Source organism: Cynocephalus volans, chromosome Y, assembly GCF_027409185.1.
Source record: "Cynocephalus volans isolate mCynVol1 chromosome Y, mCynVol1.pri, whole genome shotgun sequence".
NCBI classification, from domain to species: domain Eukaryota; kingdom Metazoa; phylum Chordata; class Mammalia; order Dermoptera; family Cynocephalidae; genus Cynocephalus; species Cynocephalus volans.
Genome location: NC_084479.1, coordinates 687,969 through 704,426, shown reverse-complemented (window position 1 = coordinate 704,426; position 16,458 = coordinate 687,969). Strand labels below are relative to the sequence as shown.

General features: G+C 45.7%; 1 protein-coding gene across 1 annotated transcript in view; it reads left to right on the top strand.

Annotated features, from left to right (window-relative positions):
* The first annotated feature begins 522 nt into the window (after positions 1-522).
* Positions 523-16,458, top strand: part of LOC134368947 (anosmin-1-like) — a 177,938-nt gene continuing 162,002 nt past the window's right edge. Inside the window, exon 1 of the mRNA XM_063085184.1 lies at positions 523-723. Within this exon, the coding sequence (XP_062941254.1) occupies positions 523-723 (201 nt within the window). The remainder of the gene's footprint in view (positions 724-16,458) is intronic.

Sequence of the window (16,458 nt, the reverse complement as noted above, 5' to 3'; positions counted from 1 at the left end):
AAATATGTGGCAGTAGGAGAAGCCTGGACCTGGGGTGGAAATTAGGGACACAGCCGACAACTTGGGGGCTCTCTGTCATTCCTTAGGCAGTTCTGACCCCTGGGTGGGGGGGGGGTCCCTCTTCCCGAACAGAGCGTGTCCCCTCGCAGGCCCGGCTCGGGTGGGAGGGACAGCAAGATGTTCGTGCGGACTGTGGAGACGCCTGCATGGGGGCCAGGCCACCCGGAGCCCGGTGCAGCGCGGGGGAACTGTCGCCTTCGCCCTCCCTTCTGGCGCCGGGGCTCGCGGCCCCTTCGACCTGCCCACGGGCCCTGCGCCCGGCCCCCCTTGTCACTCACGCTTCTTCCAGCCAATGGCGCGGCCGTCGGTCCCCTTTCCTCCTCCCCTGGAGGGAGCGCGCGGGGCTGGAGTTGAACGATTGAACTTTGCAGCCGCCGCGCGCTCCCCGGCAGTTGCGACCCAAGCGCCGAGCTGGGAGCCTCGGCCAGCAGCGCCCGGCGCCCGCGCGCCCTACCCGCAGCCATGGTGCCCGGCGCCGCCCTGACCCTCTGCCTCTGGCTGGCGGCCTCCGGGGGCTGCCTGGCAGCCGGGCCCGGCGCGGCGGCTGCGCGGCGGCGGCTGGACGAGTCGCTGTGTGCCGGGAGCGTCCAGCGCGCCCGCTGCGCCTCCAGGTGCCTCAGCCTGCAGATCACGCGCATCTCCGCCTTCTTCCAGCACTTCCAGGTACGGGACCCCCTCCCGCCACCCAGTACGGGACCCCCCTCCACCCACCCACCGCCCAAGCCCCGCCATCCACACACACCCGCCCGCCCGGGGTCCTTTCTGGCACCGCGGGCCGTGCAGCGGGGCGCACCGGGGCGCGCGCCTCCCAGCCTCGGCGCCCAGAGTTGTCGCCCAGCTTGGCGGGCTGCCCTCGGCTCTCCCTCGGCGCGACGTTCCCATCGGGGCGCTCGAGCACTCCTCCCCCTGCCTCCTGCCTGCTCGCGAAACGAAAGAGAAGCCCGCAGCATCTTCCCCAAGTCCCTCTTCCCAGTGGAAAACCCAAGGCGGTTTCCCAGGCGAGGGACAGCGGGGCGGTGGCTCGTGTGTGCATGCGTTCGCTTCCCGGGACTCGGGCGCGGGACACCCCCGGCCCGTGGCGGGTCCCGCTCACTCTCTCCCGGGAGCTCCGGGGCCTTCCTGGAGGCGCGCGTGTTCCCGCACGACGTGTCCCAGCCCCCCTGCAGGTGTCCGCGGGCCGACACGTGTGTGTCTCTAGAGCGATGGCTCTGACATTCAGCGAGCCCCGAGCTTGCGACCCCACCCTTGGAGCCCCCCAGCCAGGGCCCTCGGGCCAAGTCGTGTGTTCCCGGACGTGTGTCTGTGTGTGTTGACGGGGGTGCTGATGGCTGAGCGCGACCCTACTCGGAGCCCTCGAGATCCAAGGTCTTGCCATCGTGGGAAGAGATGCAGGCGACAGGGGACCTGGCGGGGCCGCGTTTGAGTGCTCCGGGGACGAGTCCCGGGGTCAGTGTCTCCCTCAGGTCCCCTGGATCTTTCAGCTTGAGGGTGCACTCTGTGTGTGTGTGTGTGTGTGTGTGTGTGTGTGTGTGTGTGTGTTGTGTGTGTGTGTGTGTGTGTGTGTGTGTTTGTGTGGGAGGTCCGGGGAACAGCACGCTTGTCGCCCCTGGATGGCGGGGACCCTGCACAGGGGCCAGGAGCCCCGCGGGACTTGCGCAGAGACTCCGGGTGCCCGTGCGCGCACGACAGCAGCCCTGGCACTCGCGGGCGCGGGCCCCGCAGCTGCGTCTCGGCTGCAGCCGAGCCGAGCGCCGGGCTCTGCGATCATCCGCTCAGAAGCCTCCGTCTCTCGTCGGCCGTCGTCGTCTCCCCCTGGTCTTCGTCGCCCACCTGTCCTAAGACCCCAACTCCTCGCCGCGGGGAACACTGCGGAGGCCAGAAGACGACTTGGGGGCTCCCCAGCTGGGCGGAGATTGGAAGCCGAGCCCTCGGCTCCTAAATAACCTGGGCGCCCCTGTCGCCCCCGGGGGTGAGGGGGTCTCCCGAAGGTCCCCGGGAATTAAGCTGCCAGAAGAGGCAGTCGTCATCACGGTGAAGTTCGGGGTGCTTCTTCGTAGCCCTTGGGGATGCCGTTCCTGGCAGGTGAGCAGATGAGGAGCTGATACATGAGGCGCTCAAAGTTGGGACTTTCGGGAACTGAGCCAGCCGATGAAGCTTGCGCGTGCGTGAGCCTCCAGTGTCGTTTGTTCTAAGTCAAAGAAGCAACATCTAGTGGCTTTCCTTTCCCTGGGTCTGCAGGGAAAGGAAAGCCCGATGCTCACCTCCTGCACTGAAATGACGCAGACATCCTGGGGAGGGCTGGTCCCCAGGCACCTGGTTTCAAAACCATTCCTGCCCACCCTGCAAGTCAGTCTCCAGAGAAGATGCTATTGTTCAACAACAGAAGACAGAGCAGCCCATTCCTGGGGAGGAAGAGTCCTTTCCTTTCCTTTCCTTTCCTTTCCTTTCCTTTCCTTTCCTTTCCTTTCCTTTCCTTTCCTTTCCTTTCCTTTCCTTTCCTTTTTCCTTTCCTTTCCTTTCCTTTCCTTTCCTTTCCTTTCCTTTCCTTTCCTTTCCTTTCCTTTCCTTTCCTTTCCTTCTCTCTCTCTCTCTCTCCTTCTCTCTCTCTCTCTCTCTCTCCTTCTCTCCCCTCCCCCTTTCTTTCTTTCAATTGTCAGTTGCTGTAATTTATTTGTTTTACAGTTTTGGTGGCTAAAGAAGCCGTTTAGATCAAGCCAGTTCCAGTGAAAGGGTTTTCTTGTGGTCTCTTTGGCACAATTTCTCTTCTGAAGAAAAACTGCTGACAGAACACACATTGCCAGACAATCCCGATTACATTTTAATTAGCTGGAGTGAAATAAGCTGCAAATTACTCAGTTAGGACTTAATAACTGCTGTTTTTGTAATCAATTGCAAAGCCATTCTTGGAGGGTTAATCCTAACCTGGTAATGCCTATATGATTTATCTAACTTGCAAGGATTAAGCTTTTTGAAGATTTAAAAAGACAGCAACACACTCTCCTTATAAAATTTCCAGGCTTCCCATCCCAGCGCGTTGCTTTTTAAAAATTTTTTATTTTTTAAAATAATTGGAAGGATGGTGCAGGAACCAGGCTGTAGCCACCCAGGGCACTGCATGTGGTATTTGTTAATGGGCGGGAAAGCTGGGCTAGAGGAAGTCTCAGGAAGATCTAGTTCACAGGACCTCCTCCCCCTGTCCCGTCAACTCCTGCAAGTAAGCCCAAGCAGAGAAGGCTGTTCCTGGATCAGGTGCCTATTTCCACCTTCTCTTGCACAATTCTAGGCCTCTTTTTAAGGATGGAGAAGGCTTGCCTCCACCCTGCATGCCAGCCAGCTCTGTGGACTCTTAAGCGTGAAAGCTGCCAGGCCTTGGCTCAGAAGAACCCAACCTACAGAGTCCTGGTGTAGGCAGTGACCCGGAACCTGCAGGCCCAGTGAGCTGCTGACACAGACCTGCTGAGGGCGCTGCAATCTAATAGTCTCTATCCACTTCTTCCCACTTTCCTACACGGCCCAGCCCTACAGCCACCAGGCAGGAAAGCCATAGGTAGATGTGCACACCTGGTACCTAGAGGTCTCCGGGCTGGTTCTGTTTCACCTGTGCACAGTGGCTGTCAACTGTTCCGGAAAGCACAAGCGACTCAATACTGACGTGTGGGGATGAGAACAGGGGCGGGGGATCCGTGAATCATCCAACGCTGGCCCTGACATGAAAGAGCTTAGAATTTCATCCTGAAGGGAAGAAGAGTTCTGGACCCCATCGTTGCTCCTGGATTCTGCCCCTCATTCACCACAAGTAACAGTGCACATTAGCACCTTTGCAATTATCAGTATCTGGCTCTGCGATGCCTTGTACAGGGCATTTGGCACGTGGCTGTTCCAAGTTCACAAATAAAATATGTGCATGTAGTGAAAATGCTGCTAAATCAGTGGAATGAAGAGGTGTGGTGGAGTGTGGAGTAAGGGGGCAGCTATGGAGCTGGACACAGCTGCTCTACATCCAGGCCTTGCCATGTTGAAGGGGTCGTGTGGGCACCTCAGTGTCAACCCCTCGTGTGCCATGTAGGGGCCGAGTACCTGCCCTAAAGGTGAATTTGGCACATAAGCATGTTGGGATAATTCAAGGTATGACAATAAGAAGCTACCACTACCTGAAGATGACTGGGTACCACATGCTTGTGTGGGTGTTTTACAAGCACCATCTCATTTAATCCCCACAGCAACTAAGTGAGGCAGGTGCATTTTATCCTCTTACAACAGATAAGAAAACAGATGAACTGAGAAGGTTGGTTAGCTGCACAGCTTATAGATGGTGGAGCTGTGTCACTCCTTTACCTTGAAAGTGACTTCATGTCTTATGCTTGTGAGGGCATTCTTAATAAAGACTCGACCCCTCCTGCCACCCCTGGTTCTGTTTCTGGTGGCAAGGGCGGATGTGTCTCAGAGCTTTAAAAGTCGCCACTCTGCTAAGTATTGGCAGGCCTGGAACGTGCTGTTTCTCTGCCTGGTTTTTCTCAAAGGAGGCTCAGAGAATAGGATTTGAGAAGAAATAGTAGCCTGTGTGCACAAGAGAGTGTGTGTGCTTCTTTGCCAGAATTGGGGACCGCTCGGGGATAAAGTGGATGTGATCCTGTTGGAAAATAAAATAGCAGGTTGCTGGCAAATTCGGCCCTGGGGTTCTGGAATTTTATTAGTGTTAAGAGATTCTTGCTTAATGGTATATTATTCACCCTATAAAGTACCACTGATGGGCTGTCTTAGGTAGCTGATTAGAGATCAGAAGCTCTTCCTAGCAGCAATTGGAAACTGTTTGTTTTGGCAAAAGGGAGAAGCTGGCGATTAGCTAATTCTGCTTAGAGAACCAGCCTCTCCTCCAAGAAAAGGTAAACAAACAATTAACATCAAACTGCTCCCCCCCCCGCCACCCTCCCCCAGAGCTACATGTCAGCCTCAGGCTCACACATTTCAGAGCAGCGATTTTGTGAATATATCCAGCTGGGTTATATTCATTGGTCAGTTTGCCTTGCTGTGAGTTTTAAGTTATATGCCAGGGTGGCCAGGCTTTTACAGTCACCAGGAAAGAAGGGATTTGGTCTAGTTTGGCCTTTATGTTTCCTGCTGTGGGTCACTGGGTTTCTCAAAAGTTCTGAATTTGACCCAAGTGAAACATTATGCTATTCATTGCAAATTTTCGTGTTTTAAATACAGTGTTTCTCCTGACCATGATTGAAAAGTCTACCTTATTGTGACTCTAATAAAACTTTTTTTTAAAACACAGTAGAACATACACTTATGAACTTGCTCATTTTTTTGTATACTGTATCAAATACACAGGTATATATGTATACATACACTTGTATATATATATATATATAATATATGCACGTGTGTGTCTTTGGAAACATAAATTAAAAAGTTAATGTTGGTGCAAGTGATCCCACTCAAAAGCTTCATTGTAAATTTGGAGGTTACTGTGTATATTCAGAATATGAGTAGATTCACCAGACTTTATGGTATAAACAACCTGCTATGCGTATAAAACTTTAGGGTCAAGATAAGGAGCTTGTGACAGTGTTGGTAGCGCTGCTTGTATTAAGTCAGAAATGAACACGTTCCTATGCACAGGTGTTGCTTTCCAGAAATCTAACTCTTGTACAATTTTGAGGGTGCAGGCTTAGTACAGCTATCAGGGAAGCATATCCATGTTATCATGAGTGCATCTTATTTATGCACTAGGACCAGGGAAAACTGAAAGTGCCTCACTGCAATGCCTTGCGCAAATGGTGGGGTGACACTCTTTCTGTGCATTAAGCTCACAGACCCTTCAGGTTCTGAAGGCTGCCACCTTCAACATTTCTCTTTCACTTAGCCTGGGCTCTGTATTTTGAAAGCGTGTTGTCTATCAACATATGGCATTTGTTAAGTATGACCTAGTTTTTCCTCTTTACCTTAATCAAAGATATCCATAACTCTTTCAAGCTTCAGATCAGCATGAGGTCGCCCTCATTACTGGAGTTGATTGATAAAACTAATATTCATGACATTTTAGTTGTCTTTGCACTATCGTCTTAGGAAAATGTATAACTTCTTTTCACTTTTCTGGGATATTTGAAAATAGGTCATAGACACCAATTCCTTCTCCTGCAGATGCAGTGGGTGACCTCCTGCACCTCACCCCACCACCCCCAGCTCCTGTATCAGATGCTAATAGCTTACAGCTGCTCCCCTTTAAGAGCATAACCTTGGGCTGGTGGGCTCCAACTTGCCAGCAAGGGGATGCCCCCTCCTCCCTGGTGTTTGCAAACCACTGCCATTGACTCTCTGCTAAGGGGGTAGAGGAGGTCAGCCCCCTGCTGGAATCAACTGTGCAAAGCAATTTATGCTCCAAAGCATTGCATGGGATCAGGCTCACGCAGGTCTGCAGCTGAGATCACATTTCTGTGCAGGCCTTTTCCCTTCCCTTTCCTGCGTCCTTTCCCCCCACCCTTCCACTGAGAGCTTCCCCCCAATATATCACATACCCAAGAAATCCCATTTCAAATTCTGCTTCTAGGAAACCCAATTTTTGGGGATATCTGGTCCAATTTAACACTTTTGTCTTCAGATGAGGCAACTCGATGGTCATAGTAATGCTTCATTCAAGCACGTGCAGTTAGTAGGTAGAAGTAAGAATAGAACCCAGCTTTCACATCCTCAGCTCAGAGCTTTTTCATTATCCTTTTAAAAAAAATCTTGAGGGTGTACAAAATTTTAAAAAATCATTTAAATAAAGAAACAGATTCAGAACGTTTTCTGCTACTTGAATTTAGTTTACATCTCCTGATGATTTCAGTAAAACTATTTCAATTCTTGGGCTCAATGTATAAGCACATCATGCTCCCTCATTGTCCAGAATTTAGTGAAATGTCAAAATACATGTGCAACCAGAGGAGCTACATCCCCAAGGAGCCACTCCCTCCAGGACCTGCAGTCCTCTCCATATTCCTAAGAGATTTCACACATGGTTTTAAAGAGGTGAGGGGAGACGTTCTCCCTATGATAGGGAGGATTGGATAAAAGTGGCTATCCCTGACAGCCAGCAAGTAAAGATCGCACAGAAAGCAATACCGATGCAGGGTTCATGGCTCGTTTTAATGTAAATCACAGACTGCTGGGGCTGGATCCTGCTTCCCCTTTTAAAAAATACATGCTAATTTAATCACTGCCATTTAGTTCAGTTAATATCGATGGATTGTTGCAATTTCAAAGATGAGGCTATACAACCCCTGTCACTGAGGAACTTTATAGTCTAGTAGGGGCTAAGATTTGTTTGTACACAGACAACTTCAGTTCAAAAGTGAGTGCTAAGATGGAGTTATTTGCATGGGATCTCAGAGGAGGGAGCTTATCCCTTCAGGCAGAGTGTCCGAGGGGAGATGATGCTTGAGCTGAACCTCAAAAGCTGAGTTATTCCAGCCTGGAAAAACATGGGTACATGCACAGTCGTGCAACAGTGTGGTCTGCCTGTTGGGGACCATGATCTAATGGACATCAGCTAGCATCAGGCTTTGGAGACTTGTTAGTGAGGGAATTTGTAGTCAGAGGGCTCATGTCCTTTGATCTGCAGGACAGGTTAAGAGCATGCCCAGGCGGTCACACTCAGAGGTGTGTGTATAGTTATTCTTCCCGGCTCCCGGTGACCTGGTTGAGTGTCAGCTCTAATGCTTTTGAGTAGATTTCTATGGAGATCCTTGCAGCCCCCTAAGAGTGAGTCCTGGATGGGTAAGAAGGGAGAAGAAGGAAACTGCTGGTGCTTTGGCTCACAGTCGGACCCTACCTCTGAATTAGCAGGTGTGGGCCAAAAGTTAGAAGATCTCCTGAATTACTGAGCCCCAGGCTAGAAATGTTTAGCATTGCATTTTGCAGTGTTTTGGAGTTGACAGTGTTGTTTCCCATAAGATATCTATTTGACCTTCACAACAACTCTGCGAGGTCAGGAGTGTTATTTTTCTTTTACAGATAAGAAAACCGAAGGTCAGAAAGCGAGATAACCAAGGCTTCTTAGCAGAAGGTCTTCTGCTAAGGCTTTTTAGCTCTGATGGTCACATGCCCAAATATTTATACTAAAGGACCTCGCTTCTCAGTATGTTAACAGTGAGAGAAGACAGAGTGGAAATATCCAACTGCGACTGGGAATCGCTGAGCCATGAGGGAAAAAGTCCTACGTTTCTCGCTCTCTCACTGGCTTCTGGAGGCCCCGCTACACCACAGTGGCACAGTTGTGGACAATCGAAAGGTTGCAGGTGTGGTAGAAAATGCCTTAAAAAATGTCAGTCCACCAACCATCCCCTGTGCATGTATCCACCCAAATCCTTCTCCCAACCAAACACAATCATCTTTCAGTTATCTTAGGTTGTGAGCACCCAGCGTAGGTGAGATGTGCTTTCTGCCTCCATGAGAATGATTTTCTGTTGAAAAGAGGGACAGACATTAAGCAAATTGCTGCAACACGTTAAGTGAAGAGAGAAACTGTTGTTACGAATCATCTTTTAAATTGCTATATGTACTCATTTAACATATTACCATGGGTATTGACATTTCTCAGATGAAGAGTATTTTTGTTTTCCTTTTATAAGTTGCTTTTGTTTAGGCCCACCCAAATTTCCAAATGTCTAAAGAAATAACAGAGTTTTGTTGCGATCCTCGCAGAAATGTACCCCTGGTAGCTGTCCTCTGTGACATCACCCAGGACGGTGGCTGTCTGTGAATAACCAAAATCTCAGTGTCCTCATTCTTGGCTGTGTCGCTGCTATGCACAGTGGTGGGGCATATTTGGCTTATTTGTAAGTGGTAATTGTAGGCTGTTTGTATGTGGCAGCTATTTCCAAGAGCTCAGTGTCCCTCACATGCTTGCTTGCTTTCCTTTTGTTTTAGTTTTGGTGTGTATATGTTTACACTTTATCATTCTTTCCAGCACCTCTGTAAGATGTCAAAGTTGGGCAATGAGGAATACTGAGAAAAGCAGAATTCTGAAAATTCTCAAGGCTGCACATGAAAAGAAAATGGTACAGATCTGAAGAATTAGGGTTCTTTAATCCCCAAAGCATTAAAACCTATCCTCAGGGGAATCTGAGAAACAATACTTCACCAAGAAGATTTTAAACACACACAGACAGACACACACACACACACACACACACACACAGACACACACACACAGACACACACACGCACACACGCACACACACACACAGACACACAAACACACACTAACTAAAGCTCTTAATTCATGCTCTATTTACCCTCTTGTTTTAAATTGTAACTTTTGTCATTTAGTAAGTATTTTACTCTTTGATTTAATATGCTGCCAACATGAGAAAATAATATTCTAGTAGATTGACTTCAAAAATATGCAATTTTGTTTTCATATTACCTTCTTTCTTTGAACGGGAAGACAGATGTGCTGTCAGCACTTAAAAAGTCACATAATGTACAGTGATCTGAATTTTTATTTTAGGGAAGTGTATTTTCTTAATTGGTATGTACGCGATCCCAAATCACTTTGAAGACAAAAATACATATATTTTTCCCCTCATGTTAGTATCCAATTATGACTGATCACATTTTAAGTTTGATAGCAAATTTCTGGCTGTATCCAGAAAGTGATAATTTAATAAGTCCAGAAATGAAAACATGAAACAGACTCCGTTTAATAAAACAAGAAACATTAATTTTCCAGAAATGTCATTAATCCTAGCAGCACATGGGACAAGACTAGTGATGTGAGTTTATTTACTTGTGAAGTTTAGAGATGTTGTCTCCATATGTTTGTTTTCAGTGTACACCTTTTTTTGATTCACTGCAAGACTCTAACCATTAATAATTCATATGTTTGGAACACATCACATTATTTTTGGTGTTCCTGACTCCCCCTCAATGCAAATGAGGAGCATATCTAAAAATAAGCCAGATGGGTGACATTCTTCCTTGGAAGGGTCTGACAGCTTCTTTAAAAGAAAAAAAAAAAAAAACAAAACAGTTGAGAAAGTATAAATGCAAACAAAAGTAAAGCTTTTCACATTAAACGTGATGTCACCTGTTTGCTGTGTACTTGTTAGCCTAGTGCAAATGGTTCATTCAATGAAAGTTTATCGACTCTTGTTTAATTCTCTAATAACTCATAATTGAGGGCCAACCCTTTCTAGGCTTACACAGATGTCTCGGCCCATGTCTTTACATGCCTGCACTACTGGAAGTAGCAGCTCTCTTTTGAAATGCATACTGTTTGATACACTGTGCAGACTAGAAAGAAAGTTGGCAAGGTCTTGCAAACCTCAAATATCAAGAGAGATTTTGAAGAGGGTCCACATCTTATGTCGACCCCTCCATCCCCTGGACAGGTTTGCGAGTGCGGCTATAACAAACCAAACATGCCAAGGAGCCTCGTATTCCAGGGCCACTAGCTTGCTTTCAAACCAATGAGCAGACTCTTGCAGAGTATAAATAGTAACATTGACAATCATGAGGAAATAGTAATAACAATAATCCCCACATTTGGAAATGTGGGAATGATTTCTTTTCTTACTAACTTGTGGGCTATTTTATCTTATTTTATCATTACACAATATGAATAATTTTTGTGTCCCATTACCAATTTCTCCCTAATCTCCCCTCTATTGCCCCTTTCCCACCTTTCTTGGTCTCATTTCTGTTCTCTCCTTTTGAAACTTCAAGGAATTACTGTGATTGTCGTGTCTTTCTTTTTTCCCCCTTTTTTTGTGTTTGTTTATTTATTTTTCAGCTTCTACTTCTGAGAGAGGACATGCGGCATTTCTCTTTCTGTGTCTGGTTTATTTCACTTAACGTAGTTTTCTCTAAGTTCATCCACGTTGCTGCAAATAGCAGAATTCCATTTTTTTAAAAAAAATGGCAGAATAGTATTCCATCGAGTATATACACCACATTTTCCTTATCCAGTCATCTGTCAGTGGACATTTAGGTTGATTCCAACTCTTGGCTATTGTAAATAGAGCTGCAATAAACACGGGAGTGCAGGTGCCCCTTCTATATGACAATTTCCATTCCTTTGGGTATACACTCAGCAGTGGGATTAATCTTTGTGCAAACAGCTTCTGCTGAGATACTGATGTTTCTACCAGCAGCTTCGTATTTTTGTCCCTGTTTGCTGATGTTTTCTCCCATGCTTGCTGGCCATTTCCCCCTGCATGAACAGTTTTGCTCCGGCAGAGGAGTAACTATGGAAATCGGGTGGCATCCAGGTGTCCAGGTCTACCCATTCTTGCCTAACAGTCCCGCCATGTGGACGATACGAATAAAGGCAAAATTACAAACCACCTCATAGCATAAACTTGGGGCTTGCCCTCTAGAGTCGAAACTGTGTCTGCTAATGACAAAAGTGCCAAGTTTATGCGAAGTTACTGATGAGAAGAAAATAGGAGGGTGGCTGCGGTGGAAATGTTTTGTTCACTGTGGTTCTTTTAAAAGTTTGTCTGTGGCAAGGAAGGATGGACAATTCACCTGGGTGGTGCCCACCATGAAAAATAGTCACTGCTTGAAAGTGGGGGCTTTGTTCCCCACTTTTGCTCTCATGTTTTTGGGCTATTATATACTTTTGGAATGAGAACTTTGCCTTTAAAATCTAAAATACGTACACACAGTTCCTTTCCTAGTTCTTTAGATGTAGTAGATTCTCAGCAGAGGTTTGGCTGATATCCCCACGGTATCTTTTAATAGAAATGCATTCTCTCTCTCTCTCTGTCTGTCTCTCTGTCTCTCTCTCTCTCTCTGTCTCCCCCCCTCTTTATTTTGACATTTGGCTGTACCATTTTGAAAGCAGCGGAGCCAAACCCAATTGCTGATCATTCCAGAAATGGTCTACATCTGGGAATTTTTTTTCCCCCATTGGGCCAGAATCTAAAACAAAGTGGAGAACATCTTTTCGTTGTTTTTGTTGTTTCCACATTTTTTATATCCGGAGTTATGAGCTCATGTCCTCACAGCTGCAAAGAAAAAAAAAAAAATCTGGGCAGAATATATTCATTTGTTAAATATTACAATCACCATAGAAAAACAAATATTTAGAGGTGAGACTGCATTAGAGCAGACATCCATTTGTATCTTGTTGTTTCTGTTATCCAGGAGCTGTGGATTTGTGTAAAATTTTAAACCTATTTTTAATAAAACAAGATTTGCATACTCTAGTAGCAAATTGATTGCTCTACTTTTTTTTTTTTTAAAGGAGGAGTTTCCTTTTTTAAACAACCATGTAAAATTAGGGCTAGAATTTGACTTCCATGTATTTTTCTGTATATATCTTATCCACGTGTGTGCAGTTCAAGGTTTCTTAACCTTGGCATTATGGACATTCTGGACCAGATTTTTTCTTTGTTGTGTGTGTGTCTGTGTGTGTGAGTGTGTGGTACGGAGGATGCTGTTCTGTGCATCAGAGCATGTCCTGCAGCATGCCTGGGCTCCACCTACGAGATCCTGGTAGCATCCCTCCTACCCCCAGTCATGATAAAAATGATGCCTCCAAACACTGCAATGTATTTCCTGGGGGCAAAACCACTAGTGTAGTTCTAGCCCTTTCTACCATGTATCTCTCTGGATCTATGTGATGTGTCTCTACTTCAATATCTGTATTTATTTTTATTTATTTATTTTTAAAACTGAAACATAATTATACATGTTTGTGGGGTACAGAGTTGAATATCAGTACCTGTGTACAATGTGCAATGATCAAATGAGGGTAATTAGCATATTTGACATTATAAAACAAAAGCACTCTTTGTGTCCAGTAACCATTTCTTATATTTATGGAGGTATATCTCTCTCTGTCTGTGTATCTATCTGTGTCTCTATCCATCTCCATCTCCATTTATCCATATATCTGTCTCCATCTCCATATATATCTCCATCTCCTCCTCCTTCTCTATCTCCATCTCCATCCCCATCTCCTTCTCCTTCTTCTTCTCCATCTCCATCTCTCTCTCCTTCTCCATCTCCATCTCCTTCTCCATCTCTGTCTGCATCTCCGTCTTCTCCTCCATCTCCATCTTCATCCCCTTCTCCATCTCCATCCCCTTCTCCATCTCCATCTCCTTCTCTATCTCCATCTCCATCTCCTTCTCCATCCCCTTCTCCATCTCCATCTCCTTCTCTATCTCCATCTCTATCTCCATCCCCCTTCTCCATCTCCATCTCCATCCCCTTCTCCATCTCCATCTCCTTCTCTATCTCCATCTCCATCTCCTTCTCCATCCCCTTCTCCATCTCCATCTCCTTCTCTATCTCCATCTCCATCTCCTTCTCCATCCCCTTCTCCATCTCCATCTCCTTCTCTATTTCCATCTCCATCTCCTTCTCTATCTCCATCCCCCTTCTCCATCTCCATCTCCATCCCCTTCTCCATCTCCATCTCCTTCTCTATCTCCATCTCCATCTCCTTCTCCATCCCCTTCTCCATCTCCATCTCCTTCTCTATTTCCATCTCCATCTCCTTCTCTATCTCCATCTCCTTCTCTATCTCCATCTCCTTCTCCATCCCCTTCCCCATCTCCATCTCCTTCTCTATCTCCATCTCCATCTCCTTCTCTATCTCCATCTCCATCTCCATCCCCATCCCCATCTCCTTCTCCTTCTTCTTCTCCATCTCTGTCTGCATCTCCGTCTTCTCCTCCACGTCCATGGCCATCTCCATCCCATTCTCCATCTCCATCTCCATCTCTTTCTCTATCTCCATCTCCTTCTCCATCCCCACCCCCATCTCCATCTCCTTCTCTCTCTCCATCTCCATCTCCATCTCCTTCTCCATCTCCATCTCCTTCTCCATCTATGTCTGCATCTCCGTCTTCTCCTCCATCTCCATCTTCATCCCCTTCTCCATCTCCATCCCCTTCTCCATCTCCATCTCCTTCTCTATCTCCATCTCCATCTCCTTCTCCATCCCCTTCTCCATCTCCATCTCCTTCTCTATCCCCATCTCCATCTCTATCTCCTTCTCCATATCCATCTCCATCCCCATCTCCTCTCCTTCTTCTTCTCCATCTACATCTCCCTCTCCTTCTCCATCTCCATCTTCTTCTCCATCTCTGTCTGCATTTCCGTCTTCTCCTCCACGTCCATGTCCATCTCCTTCTCCATCTCCATCTTCATCTCTTTCTCTATCTCCATCTCCATCCCCTTCTCCATCTCCATCTCCATCTCCTTCTCTATCTCCTTCTCCATCTCCTTCTCTATCCCCACCCCCATCTCCATCTCCTTCTCTATCTCCATCTCCATCTCCTTCTCTTTCTCCATCTCTGTCTCCATCTCCATCTCCTTTTCCATCTCCATCTCCATCTCCTTCTCTATCTCCATCCCCATCTCCTTCTCCTTCTTCTTCTCCATCTCCATCTCCCTCTCCATCTCCTTTTCCATCTCCATCTCCATCTCCATATCTATGTATGTTTTGCCATTCTATGGCAAACATCATGGCAGTTGTGACATCACATAGCTTCTCGTTCTCAGGTAATACTGCGTGGCTGCTCTGTGTCAGGTGCTTTGCTAAGTGCTGAATTGCAAAGATGATCAAGGCATAATCTTCTGCTTTTGAGGGACTTGGTCTGGTGTTGGGGGATGACAATGCTTGCCATAAACAATGATTGCACTGAGACACACCAGCTCAGACAAGGGAAACTACAGGGAGGGTTGCTCAGATGACACAGTCTGGGGCTAGACAAATTACTGGTGCTCTAGCCTAGTTCTGTCACTTTCTGACAGTTGGGTCTTTCATGTAAGTAACTCTGGATGTTAAACTAATACTGTGAACTTTCTCACTTACGGAGAAATGTAGACATCACCCCTTATGGTCTGAGCAGAAGGTTGTACCCTGACATAACCGCCAAATAACAAGGTTACCCTGTGAAATTTTCTTCTTCAAAATAAATGAGACCTCCTTGAAGTTTTGTTAAGTTGCTTCCCGAAAGCAAACACCTTTATCTCTGTCTTTCAGCGATGCTGATTCTGAAGATATGTCATGGCATTTGAGGACGTGATAATCTTTTAGGAAATGGGTGGTTTTCGGCCATGAGCAGACTAATGTAAAGTTGGTCATGATGCATCTTTTCCCTTAAATATATGCTGTGTTATTTTTATTTGGTGAGCTGGTTCCAAAGTCTGATTTGATTCCCTCGGCATTCTTTGCAAGTAAACTTCTTTCCCTTGCTAAAACTTTTGTCTCTGTGCTTTTTTTCAGACCATTAACTGCTCTTTGCCTCAGTTTTGATTGCCATGATGCCTTGATGGGTTGCATTGTCATGCCGTGCAGTTTACTTAGAAAGAACAGAACCTCATAGTTAGCTCCACAGAAGTACCGGCTGTTATTATGACAAGTTGGACACAGAGTGGGTGCCTGGTACTGAAGAACATTGGATTAAAAAATGAATAGTAATTCATAGAGTTTTCCAGTCTGGTCAGAGAGCAAACAAACAAACAAACAAACAAAAATAAAAAGAAAAGAAAAGAAAGAAAAGAAAGTAATTAAATAAACTTAATTTTTTAATTAAAAAACTTATCTTTCACATTTGTTTAAAGGGTTTAGTTCTATAAGTAGAGCATGAAATTCGGATCTCTCACGCATGCTTTTGTCACCTAAAGATTTCCTAATCCCATATACATGGGAATCACTTAGGTGGAAATCTTAAATTGAAATTTGAAATCCTGGGTAGATATTTTGTAAGGAGAAAAAGTCATTGAATTCCAGGTCATATATTCTATTACAGAAACACACCTGACTTCCCAGAGGCTGGGAACTTATAATTTGGCAGTTAAGACATTTTTCTTGGAATGGATTTTTTTTTTTTTGTAAAGAAAGGTCTTTTCTCTTGCATCACATTTTACTCATCATGTTTTCTCAAGCGATCTCATTAAAACATGCTATCTTTTGAAATTCATATTAAAATAACCCAGAATCATAATGAATTGATTAGAATGTCATATAAGTGAGAGTATAATAGACTATGAGGTGCTCTTTTCTAGTTTGATGAATTATTCTGCACTTTCTAATGAAGAACACATAAATTAGCACAATGAAAAAGCATGTATAATAAGAAAACAATGTGACAAAAATCTGACACTTAGTAAAGTTAATTAGAATGGAAAAAACATGTATTCCTGGTAATTTTTTTTTTCTGCATGGACTTTTCCTATTGCAAATGAAACTCAGCTAAACCAAATCCTAAATCTCCCAGCCTATATGTGCATATCAAGGTGGAGGTTTTGCTTTACCATAAAAATAGGACTTACTGAGCTCATTCTAAAGTGGTTACTAAAATATTCTGTAGGAAAGCATATGGAAATAATAGTTTTCATTTGTGAAATATTGCATGTTTTTCAATTAAAATTTTTAAAAAATGGTTA